Source organism: Haliotis rubra, unplaced genomic scaffold (assembly GCF_003918875.1).
Source record: "Haliotis rubra isolate DU_JTF1 unplaced genomic scaffold, ASM391887v1 Scf1255, whole genome shotgun sequence".
Classification (NCBI taxonomy): Eukaryota; Metazoa; Mollusca; class Gastropoda; order Lepetellida; family Haliotidae; genus Haliotis; species Haliotis rubra.
Genome location: NW_025765176.1, coordinates 1 through 19253, shown reverse-complemented (window position 1 = coordinate 19253; position 19253 = coordinate 1). Strand labels below are relative to the sequence as shown.

The 19253-nt window shown below is 38.4% G+C and overlaps 1 protein-coding gene across 1 annotated transcript; it reads right to left on the bottom strand.

Annotated features, from left to right (window-relative positions):
- Positions 1-3699: 3699 nt before the first annotated feature.
- On the bottom strand, positions 3700-6330 carry LOC124266417 (integumentary mucin C.1-like). Its single transcript, XM_046701226.1, has 3 exons — positions 5815-6330; positions 5110-5238; positions 3700-4780 (listed from the first exon to the last, which is right to left on the bottom strand). The coding sequence occupies exons 1-3, from the start codon at positions 6278-6280 to the stop codon at positions 4527-4529; spliced, it is 849 nt and encodes a 282-aa protein (XP_046557182.1). The 5' UTR covers positions 6281-6330; the 3' UTR covers positions 3700-4526.
- Between the last annotated feature and the right edge of the window lie 12923 nt (positions 6331-19253).

Sequence of the window (19253 nt, the reverse complement as noted above, 5' to 3'; positions counted from 1 at the left end):
AGACAGGCAGGTATGATACTTGTACACATGACATGTTAGGTGTCAGCCCGATCTGTCGACAAATGAAAAATAGGATGTTGCTAATCGTCGACAGAACAAAAAACCCGGAGTGTCGACATCGCGTGGTCAACATACCGTGACGGTGTTAATTAGTGAAAGAGAATGTTTGCTTAGTGATTTGCAAGTGACCATGTTCGTTCATGAGTAAATGAATTACGTTAATTATAGAGAATGTCTTTTTAACAATTTGTAAGAGAATTAAGGTTGCAAACAAACTATTATTTTTAAAATACGTTATGTGATTGGAAGGATTACCATTTTGGAGTTTAACATGCAAAAAAAATACCGGAAAGAAACAGAGAGCTTACATATTATTTTGTGATATTGGGAGTAGAAGGGTTATTGGAATGCTGTTAAAAACATTTATTTGGATACATTTGGATTCCGTTACTACCACCTGGGTAGAAGGTCCATGGACTCTGCCAAACTGGAATTATTTTGAAAATGATGGACACAGAACTAGCAATAATTTGGAAGGTTGGCGCAACAAATTCAACAAGTATGCCATAAAGACACATCCGAATGTGTTTGAGGTTGTGCGAATGCTGCAAAAAGAACAGCCAGCTACTGAAGTTAACTTCAGCAGATCCGAGGACAGCAGAGGTCTCGTCCGTAGACGTCGCTACCGAATCATCGACGTTAGGATTCGGTCCTTCTTGCCAACAGACTTACTGACTTGAATTACACAGACCATGTGTCAGAGATGCTTCATCTTGGCTGAACATTACAGATTACTTTAGTGCAGATATAAAGGAGTTTTGGCAAGAAGAAATATCTGGACTCATCTTTCATATATACTCATGCCAATAATGGTTGTCACCCCCTTCAATTTTTTTAATTGGAGAGGGGGTGTGGGGTGGAGTCTGAGGTGTGTGTGGGGTTGGGGTGGGGAGGGGGGTGACAACCATTATTGGCATGAGTATATTTATTGCTTATACACATGCAGAAATCACTTATTTCTATAATACACACACACACAAATATATATTGTGTGAGATTTCTGAAATATATATACAAATATGTTATATTGTGTGACATATGATACATACATCTTCTATATATACATGTATATCTCTGTTTCAATTGGTTTGTTAATTCCGAGAACACTGGGCGTGAAGTCACTCATGTAGAACATCATCTCCCTTTCCCCGGACTGTCGACAAGTAATTTGGACGGATTATTTGTTGTTGTCGACAGTCCGGGTATAAACCACATGTTATGATGTCTGTTGATTGCAAAATGTTATACCAGGGATACTCTACAACAGGGATAGGTCACTCGCTTGCTTTCTTTACCATTTGTACTAATTAACGTGTGCCTCGTCATGCTCCAACGCACACAGTGACTTGGTTCGTTCCCAGCGCTACTTCGGCTGCGTTTAACAGTCCTTCAGCCAGTGTTTTGTATCAGTCGGAATTTTACGATGAATGAATAAATGAATGAATTAAGAGCAAGAATTATATGTGAATGAATGAAAGAAATAAAGAAAAAGAACAAGAGAAAGAAATACATATGTGAATGAATGAAAGAATAAATGATACACCACGGCCATCCCTCCCAAAACATGTTAAAGAACGCAAAACTATCGGTAGAAAACATGTGTTAACATCAGCTGTCCTTTTTAAAAAAATCTACTTTGAGACATTTTTTTACATAAGTAACTAATTCAGATATCTTATTGCATGTGTGGAATGGCATGGGCATTGACAGAATGTTATCTGACACTGTCACAGACCCCTCAAAAACAGAAAGTTTAGAACTTTCACAAAGCGTTGTAAACACCTTTCCAGTTTTGTCATATACTAAGATCAACAAGAAAGAAAGAAGTTTTAGAACTATAACACTCAAGCATCACAAGCATCAATGGCGTATCAGAACAGATCGGCGATATGTCATATTTTTCACACACCTCAAATACACCCTAACAATTTTTTTAGTTATAATACTATCACTATTACTTGCAAACACCTTTCACCTGATGGTATATTCCCCTCATAAAAATTAAAGGTGTATGTGAAAGATGTTTTAGAACAATAACTAGAAACACTCAAACAACGCCCTGTAGTATTTCAATGGCAGATCGGCGATTTGTCATATTTTGCACACACCTCAAAAACACCCTAACAATGTTTTTCAGTGATAGAACTATCACTATTACTTGCAAACACCTTTCAACTAAAGGTATATTTCCCTTCTGAAAATTAAACGTATATGTGAAAGATGTTTTTAGCGATAGAATTTAGTATTTCTTCGCTGTGTACTGAGAATTGAAGCCAGTGGGCTACAACATGCCGACTTGAGACTTTTCTTCAAATCTACTGTACTAATACTGACACTAATAACAATTATTTGACTTAAAATGAAGTGACAGAATAGGTAACTTATCTTCTACATGTAGGTTTTCAGTTGTCACAACACTCAGCATATGTAATCAGCTGTTGAAAATAAACCGGGCTCAATCTTAAAAACTACGCTGCCGCCATATTGGCTACACTGGTCACGTGACGAGCCGAGGCACACGCTAAGGGGCTTTCCGAGGAGTGACCACTCCCCCTTATATAGTCTCCCTGGTGATACACAAAAAATGAGCATGTATTTACAAAACCCAACACCATTATATATATACACACACAATGAGCCGTGAAGGCGGCATCTGCAAATGAACCAGCCGTTACACTTGAGTGCACATCCATCCGCTCTGACTGGGTTCGGTATCCCGGCTGCTCCGTTTCTTGGGAAGTAAACCGAAGTACAAAATATTGCACTTTTGATTTGCGATTGTACGCTTATAATTTTGTTTATATGTTTTTTCATAACCAGCAATATATATTATATGTCATGAATAAGTGATAATTGTGTTTTAATTATGTTTGATTTTTTGGTTGCATGTGACCTTTAACAATACCTTTATTGTAGACTCGGGCTAAGTGATAGTGAACCAATGTACGCGACGTCAATGCCAGAAAATACCCAGTCTCGATTATCCTATGAAGCGACGGGAGAGGCTATTGCTAATATTCTTCGAAGATTCAACTTGAGGGTTTTCTTGTTGTAAGAATATTAACAAGGAATTTTACAGTATGGTGATTGCCGATGCGCATCGTTCTAAAACCTCAGTTTTATCGTGTACATGTAGACGGCAAACACGTCATTGAAACAGAAACCCGTATTCATTTCTTGAATTACATTTCTATTCTACACTTGTGTTATTGAAGATTGACATTCATCGATTTAATTGTGCAAAAGAGACTGAGTCACAGTTTTCTTCAGTAGCGATTCCTCGCCATTTCTTTCTCAGGTCTATTGAAGATACACTGCGCACTTTCTGCAACACTGCTGTTTGTTATCTATGAGCTGTTGTATATGACATGTGTTCATGTTTACAAATTTGATTGGCCCTGCACACCGCACACAAACGGAATTGCAGTTTATGTTGACTCCATGCCTTGCACAAGCATTTCTAGGGTGACTGACCAGGGAAAATATCAAAGTATCTGTTTATTATAAGTTACCATGTGACATTGTATACTTGGCATATCGCTGAGTGCAGCGGTCAACAACAAAGAACCAAGAACCAATTCATATGAGCAACATATTTATTGTCCAAAACACAGGTATTAATGTTTAATTTACCCTTGAAGATCCGGGAATAATTTATCGTCAGTAACCCGTACTTGTCGTTAGAGGGATCGAGTGATAGGGAGACCAATCTTCGAAATGGTTTTTGAAACAGTCTGTAAATTGGTATCTGCACTTAGCTTTCTGTTTCAGAGAATTCAATTTCTGATATTGTGTTCAACATATTACTTTCACGTTTATGTGCACAATCCCATTTAGAACCTTCAGACGAATATGTATACGTATTTTCCTTTCAAAAATATTAATGGTTCGCTTGGTGCATCGGGGAGCAAACAAGACACATGTACAACCATTTCATCTGTTTTTTGCCTATTCTGAGTGAAAGAAATATCAAGACTCTATGACAACAGGAATACCTTCACTTTACTACGTTAAAACAGTCAACCTTAGGTATAAATTTCACACATTTTGAAGTGATCGAGCCGACTCTGTCTACTAACATCGCAAGGTGCGTCATATGAAGTTGTTTGATGAGGCTAAAAACAGTCCGTTCCATTGACCAAGAGGTTTATAGTTGACATGTCGAGGACATTTGAGGCAAAAACAAACGTTATGCTTCATACAATTCCAGATATAAGTTTGGTTGTTTTCAGGTCAACAATCACTTTGCCTTTGCATGTGTCTCAAGCAATCTTTGCTAATAGTAGGGACCAATTTATTCATATGGCATGAAGATTATGCCAGAATATATACACATTATTGGCTCAAAGGAATCTAACGTAATCCATATTAGATAGTATTTTTGGATAGTCTTTCGAATTAGAAAAGAATTAGAAAAGCGTTTATATTATAGACCTTTTATTCCAACTCTGGTAGGAATGTATGTGTCACCATTTACATCTACGTTGGTAATGATCTACATTTCTATCGACCCTTTGATCATCGACGTCGACTTCAAACCACGTGGTTGGCTGCAAGTAGCAGACATGATTCATTATTTCAAAAGATTTGCACTTGGTGCCTGCATGCAAGCACAACCAGGCGCATTCCACAGATGTCTTTGAACGAAAGTTCTCAAAGTTGTGCCCAGTGATCGCCCTGTGCACGTGGAGGGTGAAGTCAGATCCATATGATGTGCATTCTGTAACAAAGTTCAAAATATCTGTCTGAGAAGTAGTCATGCTATAAATATTTAGACCTTACCTGGATCTGAAACGAAATGAGCAGGTTGTATTATAATACAAGAGTGTTTGTTGTGGAACATTATGAACAGCGGTCCACGCCATTGTCGTTTGATGACATGATAAACAAAAACTTGTGACAGAACTCATTCTAGGTCTTTCGAAATTACACAGAATCATAAACCAGTAAATGCATATTGACGTTGTTAATTGTTTGAAAAAAATAAATGTCATTAAGACTTCCATGCGATCATCGTAGATTGGGTGATGTTATTGTGAGTGAGTTTACCTGTCAGCTTTCTGCAGACAATTCTGGTCTCGTCCATGTCGTACCCAATAGAACATATGCAGACACCACCGGAGCAAATCCTTCCAGGAGGCTCAGCACAGTCAATGTCCGTTACACATGTGCAGTTATCTGCAAAACACACAGAATGTATTACAAAAATTGAATTTAAACATTGAGAACTGAAATTAGTGATTCAATTTTCACATTAATAGCGTATGTTTCAGTCTCTGATTATTTTACATTAGTGTCAGCATGCAAAATGTTATAAGGAATCAAATGTGTTTGGCATAGAATTGTACTTTATAAGTGACCAATGAAAACAATAAATGAGTGAGTTTAGTTTTACGCCGCACCGGGCAATATTCCAACTATATGGCGAGGGTCTGTAAATAATCGAGTCTGGACCAGACAATCCAGTGATCAACAATATGAGCATCGATCTGCGCAATTGGGAACCGATGACATGTGTCAACAAAGTCAGCGAGCCTGGACACCCGATCCCGTTAGTCGCCTTCTTTCGACAAGCATAGTCGCCTTTTGTGGCAAGCATGGGTTGCTGAAGACCTATTCTACCCCGGATCTTCACGGGTCACATAATTAATGTGTTGAAGACATGAAAGTGAATTTTGTTATTTGGTCAGTTAGATTTGAATCAATGCACTGCCTTTACCATTGTACTTAACGTTGATGCTGACGCATACATACAGGGCTCAAGTGTCGTGATCGCCGTTGTCGTAGTTGATGGTGCTGGAGAAGTTGATGTAGTCGGTTCAGGAGATGTTGAAGTCCCCACTGAAGTTGTTGAAGTTGAAATAGGAGTTGTTGTTATAGGGCTTGTCAGTTCCGGTTCGGCTGTATCTTTCAGTGTAGTAGTAGTAGTAGTAGTAGCAGCAGCAGCAGCAGCAGCAGTAGTAGTAGTAGTAGTAGTAGCAGCAGTAGTAGTAGTAGTAGTAGTAGTAGTAGTAGTAGAAGTAGTACCAGTGACAGTAGTAGTCGCTTCAAGTGAAGTGGGGTATGCGGAAGATGTCGTTGCAGAGGCTGCTTGAGCAGATGTTGTTGCCACAGTCGCTGTTGTTATTGCAAAATTTGTCATCCCTGCTTCAGTAGTGGGCATGAACGCACCAACACGTACACATACATGGTCTTTAGCTGTGTTGACGGGAATGCACATGTGATTGGTACTGCATGGCTGACTGGCACATGGATGACCCTACAAAAACCATATGTAATCACGTTATATTAGGTCTGTGTGCATGGATTATTATGGTGGCTCATTCGGGCCATCGCTTTATATCCCTGAAGAAATCTAGGCGATATCGCGACAAAGCGATAGTACGACACGATATTGCGATATGGCGACACGATATAGCGATATTGCGATATAGCCAAAACGAAATAGCGATATCACGACACAACATGACGATAACAAGACACGATATAGCGATAACGCAACACAAAATGGCAACAACTCGACACGACATTGCGATAACACGACACGAAATGGCGATAATACGACACGAAATGGCGATAACACGACACAAAATGGCGATAAAAAGACGCGACATTGCGATATGGCGATAACGCGAAAAGGCGATATTGCGATATGGCGAAGCGATATGGCGATACAGCAACATTGCGATATGGCGATACAGCCACATTACGGCGATATGGCGATATGTAGAAAAGCGGGTAAGTTGAATCATTCTTAGGATTCGAAAATAAGATAGCGGGAAGTATGTCAGATAAAGATGCACTTGATGCCTGGCATAGATATATAAAGGTATATGTAGTGAATCATATCAACATAAACGAAATTGTTATGCAACCTCTCTGGTTAAATCACCAGTTTCGCAACACATATTTGATAATCAATAACTGGTTCAAACAAGGAATTGTTAATATTAAAGACATTTTCAATGACTAAGAGGTACTCTCATTTGCAATATAGACTAACCATTAAAGACCGAAAGCTTTTGGATTTTCAATACAAATTTATTCATAGAGTTATTTATACATTAAAATGAAACTAGTTGATAATGACATTTGTATATCATGTGACGTAAGTGAGAATATTTATCATGTATATATTGAAAGTCCCACCATTAGATTATTCTGGAAAGAATTCACCGGTTTTGTTAATTGTGTCCTGCACAGAACATTCGTACTCTCAGCTCAAGATATACTATTTTGTGCCAATAACGACCCCTTGCTCAACCATATGATCATACTAGCCAAGCGCCACATTTTTGTCAGGAATATCAAGGCTGTGAAACCAAGTTTCACCACATATAAAGGGTTATTAAAAGATGTATTTGACATTGAGAAATATATTGCCAGAAACAATTTCAAAATGTTTGTTTGAGAGAAAATGGATAAGGCTCCAAAATGTTCTGTGATTATGACAATGAAATAGTTCTACTCAAGTGTATCTGTGTTTGTCCCAGGGATTTGGAGAATATTCTACCACCTTCATCTTAGGTATTTAAGGGGAGTTAAATCTTGCCTCTCATCTAACATTCCATCTCCAGTTACAAGAAGACCAACATTGTGTGTGGTGACCGTTATACAATGGATTATCTGATTAGGTCTTTCGTGGATTATTGTTGCTAAGAGATGAATATTACCGCCACTCTTCTGCTGTAATCAATACTCTTGCATTATACTACCTCTGCATTTGTACTGCCATAGTGATACCTTTGTATTGATGTGTAAGCTTCGTTATTATAAAATACAATTGTTAATTAAATCACATTGCTTTGTTGTTTAGTGGTTTCAACCCTAGTTTTCTTACGGACTGATTTCAAGTTAACTTTTTAGTTTCATCTTGGGAATCCAAACGCACCAATATGTAAACATCAAGTTTCAGTGAAAGCCGAGAACAATACTAAATTTACTGTTTATTTATCTGTGTACCTCAAGACCTTATCCGCATTTGGAGTGCAATCTTAAGCGATAATGGCTTTTTACCTGGTGTTATAATTTTCCTGAAATCTTTTGTTGAAAGTCTTAGCTATGCTAACAGTAATTAGCTATTGACAGACAGCAGATGTAACACGAAAAAAGGAATGCCATAAATATTTACCGTGCAATTTAAGCTACAACAAATACATAATCTTTCTGATCGATACCAATAGCAATTTACCAAACAAACTTCCACGTTTCAATCAAAGAAATCAGAAACCCTTTATTTACATATTCATGTGCCCCAAGATAGAAAACAATAACATAGTGGCGCACGCGACTGAAAAAATATCATCACAATCTTCGATACTCCTTTCAAACTATATCAAATATCGATAGCATAAACATATGACATTTACTTGTAAATGTATGGAAATGTTCTGGTAATGGTCTGACTAGATGTGCCAAACCGATGTTACAAAGGAACAGCCAACTAACAGAGAGCCGAAGACTCGACATTTCAGATATATATTTCACTAACTAACCAGCTATCTATCAGAAGACTTAAGACTTGACATTTCCCTAATGTCAAGTACTGCATCAATCATATGTACAAGAATGCAAACGATCAAAGTATAATCTTTACCAGAGAAAGTGCTTTTGCACTCAAAGCAAGCTAAGGCAAACATATCACCTTATCCAGGCATTTTTGTGTGTAACAAATGCACTTGTGTGGTTAAATGTGGAAGCACGCATGTATTATGTGGGCCGGTGGGGTAGGCCTGTGGTCATAGTGTTTGTCTAAATCGCCGAAATCACTGGATTGATTCCCCAGATGGCTGCATGGTATACTAGTATATGCTTATTTTGATGTCATATGTTGTATGACGTTGCTCATATTCTATCCGTCACTAGTTTCTCCGGACCGGGATCAAATATTTACAATCGGAAGCAAATGCAAAATGCAGTGTGTTATCAGCTGGGGCAGTGCTTGTCCGACAACAAGAGGTCTGGCTGTGTGATGATGTCTTTGAGATTGGGTTCTGACGAAACCAAAGCGAGTCCCGACAGGTGTATCAAGGGCAAATTTGCTTAAAAAAAGACACACGTACATATATTTGAGTCAAATACGGGATGAAATTCCGATAACTGGAAGACTGAAACGGAGGTCTGCCTTGGGAACAGAAGAGAAAGGGGTTAGCCTATAAAAAATCATCATGCATTTGCCTTTTATCACGGAAAATTCTGGGAAGGTGAATGATTTATCCTATCACTCAACGTTAGTACACATGTACGTATATTTTTCTACAGTACTTTTTATGTTTTCAAGGCAGGTTCAGTTGATTTACTGATGACAGTAATAATTCATTATGCACTGTCATCAGTAACAGTAGAGCTGAATATGTACCGAACACTAAAAGGAACTGTGCATATGTGATTTGTGTCATAATACACACTTCAAAAAAAAAAGAAGAAAGAAACGCATATGTGGTTTTGAGAATATTGGACTCATGTATCTGCTGCAATTACAACACAAATATACCATTTCTTTCCAAACCGTCATCTTTGTGCGATTGTAAACAACTTCAGCGCCCAAATGCGGCAATTCTAATTTTCCCCTTGTTTTAGAAGCGTTTGAAGAAATATTCACCAAAAAGTCACCAAGAAGACATGCAAAGCAAAATGCACGTGTAAGTAAGTGGAATAGCATGCAGTATCGCTCACTTTGAAAAAGCAAACGTTGTGTTGACTTTTGTCATTCGCTTTTGCCAGGAAAAGAGGAAATCATCATGCCACGACTGAGTGTCGCCTCGAAGCTGGTGAGTCTGCAGTTGCCCGATATTTCAGCGTTCATCAGAACACCATATCTTGCCTTCGGGATCGATTCCTGCAGACCAATTCCGTCCAAGATCGCTCGAGAAGCGGCCGTCCAAGAGTCACGCCGCTACATCAGGGTTGCTCACTTGCGTCATCGTCTTGCCACAGCCGTGGATACTGCACAACACATCCCTGGTTTGAGAAGAATTCCAAACAAACTGTCAGGAATCGATTGCGTGAAGTGGAGATTCCACCAAGCAGGTCAGTTGTCGCCCCTGTTCTGAGAGACTTCCATCGGCGCAATCGCTTGTGGGTGTCGTAAAGTCCGGAACTGGAACCTTTGAAACTGGACTAGAGTCTGGTTCAGTGATGAATCACGATTTCTTCGTCACCGGCGAGATGGAAGACAGCGTGTTTACCGGAGAGAAATTTAATGAAAGTTTTGCCCCTAATTGCATTCGACAGGTCGATAGAGTTTGCGGACGCAGTTTCATGGTGAGGGGTAAGATTTCCAGCACACAAAATCTGATTTTGTGGTGGTTCAGGGTAATATGACAGCAAATCGGTACATCAACGAAGTCCATGCACGTCACATGCTTCCGATTATGGACTGACAGGTGAGTTGTTCCAGCATGACAACGCTACTACACATACAGTACGCGTTACGGTCCGCTACCTTGCCAATTCTAACGTCAATGTCTTGCCATGGCCTTCCTCATCACCAGATCTAAACCCGAAAGAACATCTATGGGATGAAACTCGGTCGACGTGTACGTCAACGTCAAAACACGCCTCAGACCCTTCCTCGCCTGGTCATTGCAGAGAAATTCCGTAAAGCGACCTTGTCGACTTATCCAGTCTGTGCCGAGACGGAGCCGAGCAGTAATTGTTGCCAATGGTGGTCATACAAGGTACTGACTTTACGGACTGCCTTCCGTGGTGTACTGGTTGAGCGCTTCCTCCTGGAGTGCGGAAGGTCGCGGGTTCGATCCCCGACCGCGTCATACCAAAAGACGTTAAAATATGGTACTTGTTGGTCCCTGTCTGGCGCTCGGCATTAATGGGTACAACAAGGACTGGTCGGCTCGGAGTCAGTATAATGTGACTGAGTGGGGTATTCATGCTTCACTGCGGCATGGTATCTCAGTGGGCTAGCACTATAAAACCAGCTTAAGTCTGGGCTAAGACAAGCAGCCGCACATACACATACTCACGCATGCACGTCGTCATATGAGCGAAAATATTTTCAAGCACGACGTAAACCCAATTCCACCACCACCACTGACTTTACGCCATCTTGTGGACTCAAGTAAACAGAAACACGACAATAAAGGCTGTTGTTGCGTTAGCAAACTCTTTGTCTATTTGGATTTTCACCCTTTACCATTGAAATTTCATGAAATGATTGCTCTTTAAACTAGTGCAATAATTTCTTCAAAATGGCTGATGCGTTTCTGTTTTAAGTGTGTATGTAATTTGCATTCAAGTAGGATGGGCCCGCAAATGAATACATTTTTGGAAAGGTGAATGAAATACGCAACAGCAGTTTGTCTTAAACATTTTACTATAGTATACAGTAAGGTGAAATAGACTTTAATCATGCTTAAAACCACGCCATCTTCTTAAATCCTCATATTTTGAACACAATGATAAAAAATAAAAGATCTGAATTTCGATGAAAAATATAATTCACGTGTTTTTTGTTTAAGCCGGCCTATATTACAATACCACTGAAACATACGTCAAAGAGCAGGCGTAGTCTCCGAATCAAGCTAACCTTGCCAACATATATCTCCTTTGTATCTCCCGAAGATTTAATATCGAATTCATTCTTTTTTTTCAAATCTTTTCTCCATCTTCCTCGTCCTTACCTGCCGTGTCTTCTGTTGACTGATAGATAAAAGTTCTTGTCAGACACAAGCAAACGTTCCCTATCCCCCTTTTTGAATTCAGCTGACACTCCCTGGTGGACGATGAACAGGTGACGGAGAGGCATCTTGACGAGTACACACAGAGTCGGCAACATTGCTGTAACGTAGTTCTACGAAATATCTGGAACACAGAGCTGGGCAAAACCAAACCCTGTGTTCCATCAACCTGTCCCTGTCTGTCGTAACGCTTGTTTACCTTAGAAACCAGGGACACCAATCTACAAAACGTTCGTAGCACCATGCCATTCGTAAGCCTGGGGCAAAGTATGGAAAATTACGTTTAAAACAAAAGTCTGTTATTGATTCAATCCAGGATAGCCAGAGAACCTGTTTCTTTAGAAAATGCTGACGCAAAGTACTATCTTAAGTAAGATTTCGGAAACATATAAATTATTAACAAATCTACCCTCTTACCTGCTGTACTATCTGTTTGACTGGTAGATACAGATTACTGTCAGACACTTGCAAACTTTCCACGTCTTCCTTCTTTGAATTCATCTGACACTCCCTGATTGACGATGACCAGTTGATGGAGAGACATCTTGACGAGTACACACAGAGTCGGCGACACTGCTGTAACGTAGTTCTACGAAATATCTGGAACACAGAGCTGGCAAAACTAAAACCCTGTGTTCCATCAACCTGTCCCTTTGATGCCACACATGAAGAAAGGTGGAAAATGAGAACCGTTAGAACTGTGGGATTTGCATCCATTTGCTCCCGTGTACTTGAAGTCGACAAGGCAGATCCAGCTCGCCTCCTGAACTAGGCAGTATTAATGCAGAGGTGCACTGACAAGTCACTTCCAGAATCGATACAGCCGAGCTGTGTTTGAAAGGCATTTAGAAGTTGGAGTTTTTGCGATACTTCTACTCAACTCATACTTCTACATATTCCTTCTCAAACATACTTGATAACAATAAGAAAGTTTCACCAAGCAGTAAGTGACCACGGATTTTTATAAAATATATGCAGGCCGTTACTGATTCATTGATACAAAGTTCCACATTGTCAGATATTCGGGAATTATTGTGCCTACTCTACAAATACGTATATGCATAATGATACCTTGGTATTCTGTTTCATATGGGTTTGCTGTCAGTACAAATACATGTTTTTAAATATGTGTTGGCCACAGGCTAAAGCAGTGACGCACATTGCCCAGTGGGATACAAGTGAATCATTACTAATGAAATTCTTCAAAACAAGGGAGTGTTTACACATCAGAGTGCTTAAAGCAGATTGTGTTTGAGAGTCTATGACCACTAGGCTACACCACCGCCCCCAATTCGTTGTGGAACAACGCTAATCGTCTTCACCCCGGGTCGCTGCTCATATGTACCAAAGATTAAACATTTATATAATATCCATGAGTGAGTGAGTGAGTTATTATTTAACGTCACATCGGCAATATTTCAGCCATATCGTGACGAGAACATTTGACATTGAAATAGAATATATATAGATATTATAAAAACCTGCTGACGAAGGACAATAAAAATACTAGATAATCACAGATATGAATATAAAACTAGCGAACAAAGCTAAAATATTCCAATTAAAGAAGACAATACAATATAAAAACGGGCTATAGATCGCCAACAACTGAAGGTAGATCACCATACTAGGAACCATGGGGACTTACATTACTTTTGCTACCTGCATGGACCCTAGTTGGATTTACACCATCCCTTCAGCCATTGGCGACAGAAGAGAAATCTAGCCATAAATTAAAAGCACACATATTCTACGATTAAAACCTGGTACGCTTAAATTGACTAAATGTTTTGGGACTTACGTACCCTCTCAGGAGGACGATATCCATGAAGATCCGGGTTAGAATTGATCTTTAGTAACCCATACTTGTCGTAAGAAGCGACTAACGGGATCGGGTGGTCAGGCTCGTTGACTTGGTTGACACATGTCATGGTATCACAATTGCATATCCCAATTACTCATGCTGCTGATCACTGGATTGCCTGGTCCAGACTCGATTATTTACAGACCGACGCCATATAGCTGGGATATTGCTGAGTGCGGCGTCAAACAACAAACCAGCCAACCGATCAAAGGTATAATAGTGTTTCTACTGAAATTGGCTTTGTGGCCTTGGTCTAGAATGGTAGAAATAAGGTTAATAAATAGATATAAGGACTGTGATTTGGTTATGACAACAACAGTGAGTGAGTTGAGATTTATAGTCACATCGGCAATATTTTAGCCATACTGTCACTTTAAAAAGTAATGAATTCATAATGAATACAACTGAATTATAAAAAAAAACAACTGTCAACGAAGGACAGAAACATAACTAGATTATCACAGATACAGAATTAGAACTAGCATGTGACTGTAAAATTAAACAAATTTTAGGAACAATACAATATAAAACACAGACTGGAGATCACCAGCAACTGAAGGTAGGTCACCATACTAGGGACCGTGGGGACTTACAGTACCTGTGCTACCTGCATGGGCCCTAGCTGGATTTACACCATCCCTTCAGCCACTGGTGATTGGAGACAAATATAGCCAAACACTAAAAACACACATATTCTACGAATAAAAAATTGGGAAGTTTAAATTTACTTTAAATGTATTGGGACTTATGTACCCAATAACTTACATCTGTTAACATATCAATCAAAATTGTTCAATTAGTTCAATTTCTTTTACAAACTCAATGACTAAATGATAATTAACATTACTAAAAAGACCCCTCCAGTATGCATTCTTATGTATATAGATGATGTAAATTTTTTGGATGTCTCGCTCTTTACAGTGAAGGGTGCTTTGAAATTAACGAAGTGCAAATGAGAATGAACTTATATCAAGTTCAGTTATAATAAATGCATGCCCACTTTCTCTGAGTCTCTAAGGGACCATATGTGGGAGCGTGCGATTTATACACATACGTTACTTAAATGACTTTGCAGCGTCAAATTCTAGTTTGTCTTTGGACTCAGTTCCCATGGTACAAATGGTGTGACGCTTAAAAATTTGCTAGGAAGTAAATACACAAATACACTATGGATTAAGTTTGAAACCCTCTGAAACCACCTGAATGCTAAATGGCTTTTCACAGCCTGTTGAAGTCAGACTGACAGACAGACAGACAATAGTGTACTAACGTCTCACTTCTTTACAAAGATAAAATACACATAATTTATATATGTACATACAATTCATTTATACAAAATATACAGAACCTTTCAAAACAGAATTATGAGAGGCATAAAAAGGTTAAAAGCAAGTTTTAACCGCATAACAATTCGTTTGTACGTTTTGTAATTAAAAAAGCATATTTGGACTGTATTAAAACACATAAAATGATCGCTTAAAATACAACACATTTTGTCAACATCAGCTTCATCTAAAAAGTCTTGACATAAAGCAGTGCACTGGTTAAAAAGAGTCTCTCTCAGATCACCATATAATACACAGTGAAACAATATCATAATACAATAAAACATTCTATTTTCTAATGCAAAATGTTCATAAAATCCAGTTTCCACTCAAATGGGAGCAACACCACATCGAAACTATGATGGACAATATATTTTCTGTATTAAAATTACACTTAAAAATGCTTATAGAGTCTAAGTATATTCAAACCAGTTCTACCTTCCTCTGTATTTAACATTAGATTCCACGAGGCAACAAACTCATTCATAATCTTATCCCCAATAAGAGTACATAAAACAGATTTGTTAATCTTAGGTGCATCTAAGAAGTAATGTAAATCAAGGGAAGTAAACATGTTCCTTAATCTAAAATTCCAATTCTTAACACCAGTTAACCAAGTCTATCCGCCCATACAAACATCACTTTATTTAATCTATGTTCCATATTTAAAAACGACTATCAATTTAATATACTGAAATCTCAAAAAATAAAACATATAGGAATGGCCCGAAGAGGTTCCGCAGTCTTCTCCAATCTCGCTTGATTTCCTTGAAACAGCTAACTGCACAGAGAAACAGTGAAGTGATCCAAAACGTACCGACCACTAAATATTAACGGAGATAGAAAACCTATGCCATTTTAACAGCGAAGACAGCGTTCAAGCTAACGGATGAAAAGAAATATATTTCATTTCTTTCGAACTCAGTGGCTCCACATTACTTGAAATTTATCCCATACAGTATTGTTATTTTTAAACAAACAGAAGTAGTTTTATTTATTCTTAGCATTCTACTGTGTTTTATGTATCTGTTCTGTATCCAGTGCTAGTCTTAAAGTGTTATACATTGTAGTTTATTTATTTATTTTTTCTTAATGTCCAGTTTTATCCTTCCCTTTACATTCGTTTAATCTTTGAAAACAACTTATTTGGTCGTATGTTATAACGTACTTTAAATCTTTTTTAACCACTGTTGATTGCTCACTCTGATCTGTGAGAGCTCCTCAGATCGTGTGACTGATGTTGTTCGTGTTGTTATGTGTGTGTAATGGATATATGTATTTATTGTAATTCCAGCGTCCATAACGCAAGACAAATTCCACTTCTTGGGCAATAAAAGTATTATTATTATTATTATTATTATTATTATTATTATTACATTCCCAACAGGTTCTTTGTGGGCGTTTGTAACGTGAACACATACATAATTCCGGTAACTAATTTGCTTCAGAATATAGAATGATGTAGCAGTTGGAGTCATGTAGAGGGATGCGTGGTGCTTACTGTCAGGCTGAAATAAAATCGATAACTGTCCCAACACTAGCAGCTCTCCCCAATAGGTAAGTGTGTATATCAGCAGCACATCTCACCGGAGAAATACTTTCTTAAAGACATCACCGCGAGTTTGCTTTCTTAACAAATATATATGTTATACAGAGATATCATTCTGTATTTATTCTTTATATCGTAAGTTGACCTGCAGTTAGAATTTATTAAATAGGTCTTTGTGTTGAGAATGTAAAACAAAGTCAAAATTATAAGAAATCAAAATGAGACGCATGGCCATCAGATGATTGCCTGTCCTCAAACAAATACAAACTAGGGAAAATCGAGGCACCAACCCTTGAAATAAAGAGTCAAATGTCACCCAAACGTTTAGTGTCAATATCAAATTAATATATCCAGAAATCCAGAAAAGACTCGTTGAGAACAGACTATATATTGTTTCCACATATCGAGTTCACCCGTGAAGATCTGGGTTAGAATTGATCTTCAGCAACCCATACTTGTCGTAAGAGGCGACTAACGAGATCGGGGTGGTCAGGTTTGCTGACTTGGTTGACACATGTCATCGGATCCCAATTGCGTAGAACAATGTTACTGCTGCTGATCACTGGATTGTCTGGTTCAGACTCGATCATGTACAGACCGCCGCCATGTAGCTGGGATATTGCTGTGTGTGGCGTAAAACTAAACTCTCACACACTCACATGTGGAGTTCATGCTTTGCTTTTAACACGATATTGCTTCGTTGTCAGTTTCATGCTCAGAGGTATGACCATGAAACTGAGTGTGAAATATTTGAACGTAAAGAAAGGTAGCATGACGATCTGAGAAATCTGAAAAAACCACCTTGATATGTTCTTGTCTTTAGTCTCGCTCTTTATTGATTAAAAACACTTACTTTCACTCAAATATTATTCATATGTAAAATTTACTCATGTAATGCAACACTCACTAAATCTAACATCCCGGTAATGCAACAAGCAATTTATGAGAACACTTGTAGTAACCACACTGTAGTGTTCGCTACGTTAAAGTCAAACACATTATCGGTTCAATTATCCGCTTGGAATCGTCCAGTTCAGGGACAGGTTGTGTAATGAACAAAATATGACATTTCCAACAACATAAATGCTTCATTTCAGGAACCAAAATGTGCTTGTATTTGTAAAACTAGCATACATCGATAAAAATACAGTTTATACTGTGAGCAAATTACAATTATTTGATTTTCTCAAGCGAATTATTGATCTCCCCTACTGTATGACAATGGACTCGACCCAATTCAAGCGGTGAACTCGCTAAGTTTAATCGCCGCTAACTGAACCGTTACTCTTAACCTTTTTATCCCCCTGAGCAAGTTGGGTAAGTGGGAATGAGCCACTTTCTTCACGGAAATAATTGTTGAGGTTCACTCCTATTAGTTAGACGTCCCATTAGTTAGACATCCCAATTGTCAGACACTGGACTAGAGATTAATTAGGGCAACACCCATATATAAATGGGAATGTCCTAATTGGATATTTCAACCAGTTAGTTGAACCTAAGGAAAACTTATTGTGTATAAATATCTTGGATTTATTTTTGATAGAAAATGTTCTTTCAAATTATCTTAATCAAATCTCTGTCAGTAAGTTACTAAAGCCATGTATTTTTGTTGTACGCAGAAGTCGAATGTCAAACTTATCGATACAATGACAACTATATCTCTTTGATTCAATGGTGAAACCAATCTTGCTGTAATGGTCGTGAAATGTGTGGATATGTTAATTTGAAACAAAGTGAAAATGTACATGTATGTTTTATGCTATTTCTCCATTTTCGCGGCCTCCCCACCATTTTCACCAGTTTAAGAAGCGAAGATGGAATAGGATACCAATATATGCAGGAGAAAATGTAATTATGTTGTATGAATGATGGGTGATGAGTTCTTTACTATATTCTTAAAATGCAAATATTTTGTGAAAAGAAAGATCAAATGTATATACCAGCTTCCTTTATAATCAGACCAAATATGTTAAAATTTTAAATCGCTATATTTAAAAGGATATATATGGTATGAAAATTCATCTCAGTAAATTCTGTAAAACTTATCATGCAAATTGTAAAATCTTCCGGCTAACTACTATTTCGCCACAATATTTACTGTCATTTGTACCTCATATGCCAATGATATCGGCCTGAGTCTTCAATGAAGTAATGTTCTGTTATTTATTTTATGGGCCAGTCCTATTTCATTATTAAGAGGTAAAAGGCAGGGATTAGCTGTGCAACTCAACCAGATGGGCTTCGTTGTTTTAAACGTGTCAGCTAATGGGATGCTCCATAAAATGGGAGGATACCATTGTGGATGCCACCCTCACTATTGTCCCAATTTGGAAAAGACCTAACATGCACCAGCTTTTATGTAGGAAACATGGACAGTGGAAGTTGAAGGATAGAAAGGGAATGGGCATTACGGCCGGGACGGAAGGCAGACAGTTTAGGACAGTAATGGGCCGACTGAGTAATCTCGATCCTAGACCCGTTTGTAGTATGACGGAATACTGATGCTTGTCGCTGCTGGCCGAATTTTCCAATACTTTGAGGTGTCTTCACTGGAATTATGGTCAAAATTCATCTTCAGAGCCGTTCGCTTTTCACTTCAAAAGCATCAAGATGCTGCCGAGGGTAGAAATCACCGATGTCCTACATGTTTGCTTACAAAGAAAAGAGGTCAACAGAGTTTGTTGTATTTACTCACACTGATGAATCAGTCCCTTTAATAAGCGGTCCTAAACTGCCATTTAAGTACGGTTAGCAATGCA